The sequence below is a fragment of the Acromyrmex echinatior genome, chromosome 13, assembly GCF_024713525.1.
Source record: "Acromyrmex echinatior isolate Ae372 chromosome 13, ASM2471352v2, whole genome shotgun sequence".
Classification (NCBI taxonomy): domain Eukaryota; kingdom Metazoa; phylum Arthropoda; class Insecta; order Hymenoptera; family Formicidae; genus Acromyrmex; species Acromyrmex echinatior.
In genome coordinates, this window is record NC_141864.1 from 6239854 (window position 1) to 6251862 (window position 12009).

The 12009-nt window shown below is 31.2% G+C and overlaps 1 protein-coding gene across 1 annotated transcript in view; it reads right to left on the minus strand.

Moving 5' to 3' along the window:
• The window catches only part of LOC105150895 (alkaline phosphatase), a 222590-nt gene extending 211435 nt beyond the window's left edge, over window positions 1–11155 (minus strand). The window contains exon 1 of the mRNA XM_011064273.2: window positions 8854–11155. Coding sequence (XP_011062575.1) covers window positions 8854–8941 — 88 coding nt within the window. The 5' untranslated portion in view covers window positions 8942–11155. The remainder of the gene's footprint in view (window positions 1–8853) is intronic.
• Between the last annotated feature and the right edge of the window lie 854 nt (window positions 11156–12009).

Sequence of the window (12009 nt, forward strand, 5' to 3'; positions counted from 1 at the left end):
AAGTGCATACATCTTCCACAAAAATTAAAATAGTTCTTTCTAAGCTCATTTTGAAGGTCAACATTAGAACTATTTACAAAAATGGATTCGATGTGAGGAACCAAAATATAAAATTTTCTTGAATTTTAATGAAATTTATATTCCAGTTTTTATAGTTGCTGATTATGAATCTGTATTCCGGATTATGAATCTACATTGCAGACCAAAATGTAAAATTTTTGTAACTTTTCGATTGAGGCATTTTTTTCATATAACGACAAATTTTCATTAAATTCAGTTTATTTACGTAACATACATATTTATATTAACCAACATGGTACCATAAAAGTTTCAAAAAAAAAAGAATATATATATATATATATATATATATATATATATATATATATATATAGAAGAAAACTCCACAATTAGTGACAAGGAAACTTTCAATTTAAAAAAAGGAGTCTACTGAAAGTTTGGAAACAGTTTGACCACTTTGTAATTGACCACTAGCCACTCACAGTTTTTAAACAATAGAAAAACTCTAAGCACCGCTGTGGTCAATCACAACATAGTCAAATGGGACGCTCCCAAACTTTCAGTACTTTCAGACTTCTTTTTTTTAATTTTATTCAAATAATTTTGGACATATAATGTTACTAGTTTTCATTGCTTACCTAAGATACAAGCCTAGAAAATAGAACATCATTACGTTCAAATGAATATCTTTGATTATCTATTCATTTTTCGCACAATTAAGAATTAGAAGACAAGGTTCAAACTCTGTGATCGAGCTCTGAGAGATTCCATGTCTTATTAACGTAATTTTGCGTGAAGAATAATTTAAATATCTAGCGTTACAAACGCAAAGGGGTTAGTTTTGAACGTCAGTATATCGTATACGTGTTACGATTGATCGCTTTTAACGATAGCTAACGCGAAACGGCGTTTTCCACTTGCGCCGTATATCACCAGCGCAAATGTCTGGCATACAACGTGAACTAATATAAGCCCAAACGCTCAAACTCTTCGAACGAGCCGTTACGTAATTCAAAACCAGTTTGTATTCAACTTAGTCCAAGCTTCCGTCGATTCTGATACGTACCAATTAAGTGAGCTAACCGCAGATGCAACGTTAACCTTGTTAGTGCATACAGACAGTACACGTGGCATAACTTCGTAAAGAGAACTATATCGAATCTTGCACCATCATCGATCTAAATAAAGAAATGGATTGATTCAAGATTTTAAAGATTTTATCATATCTCAAAACATTACCAAAAATATAAAAATTTCATAGATTGTTTCATTGCACTGAAAAAAGTGTGGTAATAGTTATCGAATGTATGAGTAATGTCGATCAAATGTTCAGTTAATATAATAAAAAAAAATAATTGAATTTTTGTTAATATTTAATTATTATTAAATAGCTGGTTATATTACATTTTATAATACTTATTAAATATTTAGAAAAGTAAAATTATTTTTTACTGTATTATATATAATCGAACATTTGATTGAAATTATTTCACTCAACATTTGATAGTTATTACTAGATTCTTTTTTCAGTGTGTGTAAAATTTAAGCACAATTCTCTTATTAGTTTAAAAGTAATTCAATTTTTTTGTTAGTCTTGATTCTTATGTAAAATCCCGTTTTATAATATTTATTTGCAAATTTAATGAGGAAGTAAAATTAGGATTAAATCAATTTTATATATATATATATATACTGATCAAATAACAATAATAAAGTATTTGTGATCAAATAATAATAAAGTATCGTGCAAAAGTTTTTTTGGATCCACTTACACGTTTAAAGTTATTAATTTAAAAAATTGCAGAAAAATGTGATCATTTTACTAAATAAATTATTATAAATAAATTATTTGTTGTTCTATTTTATTTTGCACTTGTCTTTATAGACTAATATCATAAAAATTTTTGTTGGTTAATATTTTAGCTTATTTTAGCTAATTGTTTAATTAATATTTTTAGCTGATATTATATAGCCAAAAATCTTTAGATCATTTCTTCAGAAAAAATGACATGTATCTACTTTAAAATAACTTTGCTCAAATTTTGACAAAATTGGCCACATATCATGCATGTCTAAAACTAGGAGATAAGACGTCTTATGTCCTAATTTTAACATGCGTACTGTCAGAGTATTATCAACAGTTATTTGGACCAACATTGCTTCATTTTGGATCAAAATTGTCCCATCTTACAATAATACTTTTACAGAATGTTGGAATCTATGCGACAGTATGTCAAATATGGTGCATAATACGTTTAATAGTAAAGTCAATTCATCAGTGATTCCCCGGACATTTCCGCCGGTAATACGAACGTCAGCATCAGCAGCGAAGCCACACGTGATACACGATTACACGAACTACTGACATCCCCGTGTAATTATCCTGAGCGTTGTACGCAGTTGCTCGAATTCTGCAACTGTATTCGGTAGTTGGACTGGAGACTGAGTTCCACTGGTAGGAAGCAACCAGATAAAGCAATTGAGACCCTATTACCGGTAATAATCTTTTTACTCCGAATAACAGTTACGTACGTCTCGAGTACATCTCGTATGCGAGGAAAATGGAAAATTGAAGAACACGAGATTTCTGCTAACGCAAGAGATTGGAAGAAAAGACAAAAATAAGAATTTTCACAAGTGACGACTGAAAATATAAGAATTAAATATTAAGACCTCTCAGCTTATAAATAAAATAATGGAATAATACATGTTCAAATTTTCAATGCCTTTCTTCTTTTTATTTTTTTTTTAAATATGCCTTAAACGCACATAAATTAATATCATTAATTTCAATTTTCAATCCATTTTGTTCCAATTACAACCTCCACATTATAAATGGACATTCCCTTTGGGAGAATTTCACGGGCGTTCTCGTTACTGCAATATTACGTCAAAGATTAAGCGATTCTGGTGAATTAAATTTCGAGACCGCGGATAGATAAAACCTCATATTTCACTTAATCGCAAATTAAATTCATTTTGATAGAATTTTAATGTAATTCGACATTAATAATAGAATCTAGAAATTTTAACTCGAGAATTAAATTTCACTTAAAAATGCTCAATATAAGTGTATATTTAATAATTCAAATATTTAAGAACATTCGTAAATTTGAAAAGTGATGCCCTCGATTTGAAACTGTCATGCATAAGTGCACTGTTTGCATTTCAATGCAAATTTTAACAAAACCACGTATAAAGCCACGAAACCATATGAAAATTGGCTATATTCTCGCATGCTCGCATAATAATCAACCGCGGATTGCTAAGGAAACTTTGCAACTTGCTGTATTGCAATGTGCGCGTGCAACTAACGCACAAATCGTATACGCGGCCTGCAGTTGACGTCGTGCAGCATTTTACGTTTAGCACACCGCGCGATAGTGTTCACCAACTGCGATTCGCTCCAATTACAGACGTTATTGTTATGCAGCTGTAGATTCATAGATTACAAATACAATCTCGACAAAGCGGAAACCTGCTATATAGGACCAAACGGTCAAGAGACATAAAAGACTTTGGCGGTGCAGTTAACGGAAGAAAAAACATATCATGTATAATGAAGATTTACGAGTTGTAGTTAACGTAGAATAGCAGGATTATTCGCGAACAATGCGAGACGCTTTAATTTAATAAGAAGATAGTGCTGCATTAATGTTTATATTCTTATTTCGGATAGACGTCCATTAACGTACAATTGTCATTTTAATACAAGGTACCTCGAAATCACTAACAACTTTTTCAGTGAAAATATACCATCGACTGATAAAAAAATTGCTATTTTTTATGACGAAACATTTATATTGTAAATTTATTTAAAATATAAATTAAAAGCAAAAAAGATAAGACTAAACTTATTTTGTACTAATTTAAAGTTTAAAGTTCAATATGCTTTAAACGTTAAAATTCGAAAAGCAAAAATACACAAATCACTTTAAACATAAAAATTTCTAATGAATTCAATGTGCGATAGTATATGATTATTGTTTTAGAAAAGCTAACCGATATTTACAGAATTTGTATATTAATAGATACTTAAAATATCTACGATGCAAATAGGAGCGTAATTTGTCTTTTGATATTTTGGCAATATAACACATTCATGCATCGTTTTAATAAAGAGTGTTATTTAACGAGTCCTTTTGTATGTGTCATTCGTAATAAAAAATAACCAAATTAGCTCACTCCGTGACACATGCGTACACATTATGCTCTGTATGAGAGATAAAAAGTCGTCTGAATATATATCATTTGAAATTTTGCGTTATTTTAAAAATTAACTTAATTATAATATATTTTATTTAATGATAAATAAACGCGGCACACTTGGTACAGTGAGAAAAGTTTCCGTTTTGATACGAAAAATATAGATAATTATGATAATTTAAAGATAAATATTACTATTATTATACAGAAACTATTATTATACTTTCCATTAAAATATCTGTTTTATTTAATGACGAAAACAAATTCATATAAAATTCGACTATAAAATTTTTTAAAAATATAAATATAATTTGATACTTCCAACTTTTATAAAAAAATATCATATCCCGTTCTGTAACTTTATAGCAGGATATATTGCATATAAAAAATAGAACCGTATAATATCTAATTGTACATCATATTTAAATGCAAATATTTTGTAATTTTAAATTATATTATAATATATTTTTAAAGTTCGTTATTATAAATATTAATCGCGAATCTTTATATGTACAAAAGCTTTGATACAAAAAGCTTTTGCCTTAATTTAAGTCAATAAAAAAGTTATTCTTTTATTTGTTTTTAGAGAATCTTCACAATTAGATTCTTAGAGAACAATCAATTTCTAATATTTACAATATATATCACTTATAACTGTACAGTATGAAATCACATACCTACTGTTTTTTTTTAGATTAACTATTGCGTGGTAAACGTTTGCCATAGCACTCAGTTTAAGTGGAAATGTTTGCTTTTATTCACTGCGGCTTTGAATGGGGAAATAGAAGCCCACATACAATGCACTCTGTTCAGACAATGTATTGTTCGTATGGCATTAGTGTGACGTTAGTCTAAATCGTTCATTATCGATTTCAATAAACGCTTCTGCAATAAATTGGTTCTAATCTCATGTGTCGTCAACCAAAATAGGACTATGACTGTCATAGTCACTATACCTGCCACTGTTGCTAAATAAATAAGTAACTCGATAGACATTCAACCGAATCTGCATATAAAAGAAACGTTCCGAAAATTTCTGCAGAGAGAGAGAAAGAGAGAGAGAGAGAGAGAGAGAGAGAGAGAGAAAGAGAGAGAGAAATACTGATTGTTTGTAATATATAATAAAATAATATATAATAGCAAAATATAATTTTTGATATATATATGTATATATTATAATAATATATATAATATTATAATAGCGCCCCTAATGATTTTTATTGTATGAAACATAATAGTATGTTTTTAAAATCTCTGAGGCTAATAACAAATGTGTCTTATTTTATATAAAAAGTTAGATAATTAAATACAAAAAACCCAACTTTACTTATTTATAAATTAAGAATTATTTCAATATTGAAAAGAAATAAATTCTTTAAATTTGATCTAATTAGCATAAGCTATAAAATTTATTATACATTTATTAGATATTGAAATTAATAACCAATATTTTGATTAAGTTTATTCCATAAATATCGATTTATGAAAAAAACATTAATTAGAATTCCAATGACTGTCCTAAAACTAGTATTATATTAAAGTTTTGCGCTTAATATTTTATAAATAAGTTGTTCGATCTATCGATATATTTTGGTATACCTATATTAAATTGCAAATCGGGTTGTTTGGGTATTATCGTCCAACTTATTAAGTATCCCCTATACGTGAAAACTTTTGGCTCTATTAAGAACTCCAAACTCCCCGAAGAAAACTGTTATTAGATATCAAACTTGTACACGTTGCACAAAAGCTGTTGAATTTAAGAATATTTAAAAGTCTAAAGATCTTCCTGTATAAAGATTTTTTTCCACGTACATATGTGGAATAAATGGCCAAAAAGTTGTTAAGGTTTTGCTATTAGTAAACTGTAATCGTATTTCACTTTGTGCTCACAATTTGCCCAAAACAATTTTGCCCAAACAAACCAGCAAACTATCCGCTTAATTCTAATTTGGCAAACTTTTTCCATTTCGCATAACAATTTCTATATAGTTTGTCAAATAAAAATTATATTAGCTTGTTAAAAATATATCCGCATTGTGAAATAGATAGAATTACTCACTGAATTTTTGCGTACTGCCGATATTTTATAAACAAAATAATCAATCCAACGGAGAAAGGTAAACTATTGGGCTAAATATGGTAAATAACAGTTAAATAAAGTTCGGTGAATAAAAGTGTATTATGTAATACACTGCACTACTTTAAATATGTTAAACGATAACAGCGATGTAAGATTGATCAAGTAGCAAACGCGTATTATGTAGTACAGAAGGCATAAATTATAAGCTAAACTAAACTAAATCTGAACACAGCCTAGGATATGGGGATGACGAAGTGACGTTCATTAAACTTGCAGTTAGAATAATTAATTGACATAGAGTTTCGCATACCCAGTGGGACGTTATCACTGCAAGCGAGTGAAACAACGTTTGATATTGAAAATTATGAATATACTTACAGGTTACTTTTTAAACTTGTATTCGGATTTACATAAAACAACATTTTAAATCTAAATATCTTGTATCATTATATTTTAACGTCAATTAACGCGTTAAATTATTAACGCGTTAGCATGACAGCTTTTGTGAAGGCAAAAGCTATTCCTTGCAAAGCAAATAAATCTTGTTTCATTATGTTCTTATTAATTATGTATTTATAACCAATTATTATATCGTTATTCAAAATAATTAATGAAAATTGAAATATTCATATATTTAAAGCACTTTATTTTAATCGTATCAGCAAGTATATTTATTATTATTCTATTAACATTAATATTGATATTTCCGAATAAAATAAATAAGAATTAATTTGTGTATATAATTTGTTATAAATAACTATTTCTTTTCTAATTATGCAGTAATTAGAAAAGTAATTTGAAAAGTTAATTATGATATATTAATGCAACTAGATGACATATCATTATGCTCATTATCAAAGAAAGATATTCTAAAATAACTCCAATTACAATAGTGATGTTATTTTGATCTCTCTCTCTCAATTATTTACACTATTTCGATATGTATCGATATCAAAATGTATCTATCATATGATGTTTGATTATGCAAGCTTCATTAAATTTATTACAATTATAACAATTCGATATAATATTATCTATGTTATCTTTTCTAGCTGCATATAATCTTAGCTACATATAATCTTTAGAGAATAATATAATACTATATTGATCTAACAATAACAGCAACAATATTTGATCAATATCATATTAAATACTTTGACGCATATTGTAGTTAATATACATATATAGTATAATATTACTGTGAATGTCATGTAAAATTTTATTAAATAATAATTTTAATATTTATATTTATAAAAATAATTGTGATCTCTAATCTTTATCTTACTCTATTTAATGCTTTGAGATTAAAAATATCTAGATCGAATTTCAGAATAACAAAGCTCACGGAGTACGATATTTGTGACAGTTTAGCTATCCTCTGTTTCCCATAAACTGAGTCGTTATGGAGGCGGTATACCATGGCGGAGGAAAAATTCTGCTCTGGCAAGCATACCGAAAGCCATCTCAATCGGAAATGTAAGGATAACGAATCGACGATACAATACGCGAATCCATTGTGTCTGCCAAGAATCGCGAAGCTATATTCACCTGCAAACCGTGAAAAGCCGTTTTCTGACCATAAGATACCTTCCACTGGCAAAATTGTTTTTCTGATCGATATTCAATACAAAGCTACTATTTCTTTAGAATAATAATAATGAAATTTGAGAGGTGTGACATATCCTGAATAGATACAATTTACATTCAAAGATTTACTTAAAATCCTACTCTGATTCGAAAATCTCTCTACGATCATTTTATCTAGAAGAAATACGTACTTTGATTTAAAAATAATATTTATTTTGTAATTTTGTTATACTTTATGAAGGTAAAATAAAAATTTAATTAATATATTTTTAGTGATATATAGATTATCATTAAATTATGCAAAATATTTTGTTTATTATTTAAAAAATGTATCGAAAAATTAAAACAAAAATGCAAGAGATATGAAACATAAGTCTAATAAAAACTTATAGAAACATATATAAATCACATAACAATCATATTATAAATCATATTATAAATCACATAACATCTTTATATCTGAATAAAGGTATAATTACTAAATTACGTTTTCTCAAAATAATAAATGAACAAAAAGCATTTATGCTTACTGTAGAAAGAAAATAATTATTTACGTAATCACTTTCATTTCTCTCCTTTCTATAAGTTCATTTTTTTCATCTAAATAGAACACAGAAGTGTAATACTATCATAAAGATGTTATTAACTTATTTATTATCTATAAGTTTACTTATAAGTGACAAATCAAATTATGATGATATCATTTTAACTCCCTAGAAAATAAGCTGACGTTATTTGGTGTTATTTTGATAACAAAATGACGTCTTTAATGTTACGTTAATGTCAAAATGACGACAAATGATGATAAATATCAGCTTGTTTGCTGCATTTTTATTTTATCCGTATACGTACATTAGGTACGTGCTTTTAACGTTATTTTCGATATTACCACCGCAATTACGAAGCCACGAAATTGGTTTTACGAAATAAATATACGGAATATATTCGGTAATCATTACCTCGTTTGCCGGCCCGCACGACGGTTGCACACATCGCCAGTAACACGACGGTGAGGGCGACGTTGATATGCAGTGGATAGCGCCGCATCTCCGAAACGAGAAGGGGCCAATCGCTACGTGTTATCCGTACGCTTCTTCCTCATACCCTTTTTTACAGTTCCTTCGCTAGGCGAACCGAGATTCACCGTGAAAATTACCGATTCGAGCAACGGCGCACTCACAAAATCAGAGTACTCTTATCTCACTGTATTACCCTCTTCGAGCTGCGTTCAAAATTTCACCATCCCGTACTCGCCTTTAATTTTATCCGGTCACTCTCGTGTTTCTTTACAGAACTCACTATCCATCGTATTCGTTTCACCTTTTCTGTACGTAATCGTAATACGTCCGGCGCGTTCGATCGAGTTACAAGACAAAAACATGTACGCTCAGTATCATCTACCTAGGATACAGCAAACACTGGACAGCGAATAAAGGGGAAAAAATTAAAGAGACAGACGTTTCCGGCGCGACGTCTCGAGCTATCTCGCGTGGCGGGAATTCTCGGCGATCCGATTCGCGGCAGCTCGCAATCGCGAGTAGTACTCGTTGTAAGAATGTGCTGTTCGGCATGGTGACTGAACGTGGTACAAACGGACGATCCGCCAGTCGGTTGCTCACGCTCGCTCGACCGAATCCCATCGACAAGATCCAGCGAAAGATCGATCTGACGTCCAACTATCCCGGCACCAAATATATATCGCGACGCTGCAGATTTTTCGAATTCATTCATCGGTAACACGTATCTGTCTCGGTCGTTGATTTAAGTTCTCGAAAATGAAGACTTTAAGTTCCTCTTGATTGCACTGCATACAGCGTGCAATCCCATTAATTGAGTCTTTCCTCTCTCTATTTATATTATAAGTAGAGATATGATATACAAAAGCAAACAATCCGATGTTACATAAAACACTGGCAGTATAATTTAGTCTTTAATTATAAAAGTTCGTTGCTTCTTATAAAAAATAACCATGCCCGAGGCGAAAAAGACGAAATTGATACTCTCTCCGAGAAAGTTCAAGTCGATTAAAGTTCAAATCGTGTCTTGATTCGATGTATAGTTGCTACACATAACTGTACACGGGCGCGTGTTTAAATTCTCGTTTTTCTCGCACCTTCGAAGATTCCTTCTTTTCCACCATAAATCACTTTGCTTTTCGTACCCGTATAATCAGAGCTTTCTCTCAAAGCGAGGGCAGAACAGACGTTTACCTTAAAATTCGTTATCCGTAGACGGAGTGCCGCGATTCGGAAACGATGCAACTTCAAAGCCGTTCTCTCCTGCAGTGTATCTGAACGTGAATATTTACACGCGTGTCGGGACACGTAAGTAACATGGTAATCACAGTCTTCCGACAAGACAAACTCGCATGCTCCACAACTTCTCGTTAATCGGAGGATAAAACTTTGCCGTAACACATTCCTCTCCTATTCCAAGCTTGATTAATTGGTTTCGAGGCGGAGCACGAGGAGTGCCCTTTTCCATCTTTTCGCTCTCCATTCACTCGCCTCTTTTATCACATTTTTCAAATTCCGCTAAATTCTTTGGTTCTTCGATCCCAGCCAATTTTCTAACAGGGTTCATGTATATTGTCCGCTGACACAAAGGTTCGATCACGTTCTAGAACTCGTCGCTATCAGTTTCGATCACGCGATCACACCATTTCATCCGACAGATCATCAACCGTCTATCGGTTTTTTCGCCGCGATAACACTCGTCACCGCCGCGAAAATTCTATCTGTCGTTGATATCGGCTGTCACATATGGATCCTCGGTCTACGCACGATACGATTACCACGAGGAACGGCGCGAAGGTGAAGGGAGTTTGGCGTGACACGGGACCGACAGGAGTACTGGCGCGCGTGCGGGCGGACGCGAGCGCAGTGATGCGAGCGTACCGTCGGGCCCGACGTTCCTCTCTTGCTTTCGGTGCGCCGCGCCGGCCGAGCTGCGACGACGCCAGCCGTGCCAACCCGAATGATCTCGCATCCGCGCTGCTAAACGGCGACCTGGACGCCAACCACCATCGCACAGTGCGAAATTCATCCAATCTAGGTATCCCGATAAATAAAGGCATGACATTTAATTCTACGCGTCCGAGAGTCCTCTATAAACGAAAACTTACAGTCTTTTTTATTACATCAGATGAATAATAAAGTGGGATGTATAATGGTTATTTGATAGAAAAAAAAAACGAAGAACTTTTATAATTGAAGACTACATAGATGTATAGACTCTAAAATATATGGGTATGAATTTTACCACCATGTGGTGTTCGTATAATTCTCACCATGTTGATATCGATATCGATACCAACATGGTGTGGATTTACAACCGGTTTATATCAATACCAGCAGGGTGAGAATTATATAAACACGGCATATGGTGTTACAGTCACACCCATATTTTTTAGAGTGAAATGTAAAAAAAAATGTTTTATAACCAACGATTTGCAGCAATTGTTTCCGCTTTTAGATTTATGCTGACATACTTTATTTTTCTTTAATTTTCTAATACAAACTATTGTTTTAACAAAAGTATTACAATTCCCTGGCCATTCTATATATTAATAATACGTATAAAGTGGTATTATGTGATGCCAAATTCTTTAAAAAAGAGGAGACATAAACGTTTAGAATAATATAATCATTTTAAATCTAAATACAGAAAAATATTGATACGAATTGTCAATTAATAAATTTTTTATCCCTTTCATGTAATATCCTTCTCTTAATATGTTATATTAATTTCTTACTCACGAAAAATTGCGTAAGATTATATTTACATAATTTATCTATCACTATATCGCCATCCGTTATTTTACTTTTTCATTTCATGTTTATTTCATCCTTTACTTATCGAATTCCCTTCGCTAATTCCCTGAAAAATTTAGAACTTCCTCCCGATCTTTGCTAGTAAATATTATGGATGCATCGATTTTATTCTACTTATTCTTTTTAATGTATATAAGAGTCTATTCTGTATACGAACTCTGAATAGCAATAAATAATAGTAATGTTTTTATCAAGCCGAATAAATGTTGGAGAAATATTTGCTTTTTTTTATATTCAAGTAAAGAATCTGTTAAAACATTTATTAAAATTAAATAAGTTACT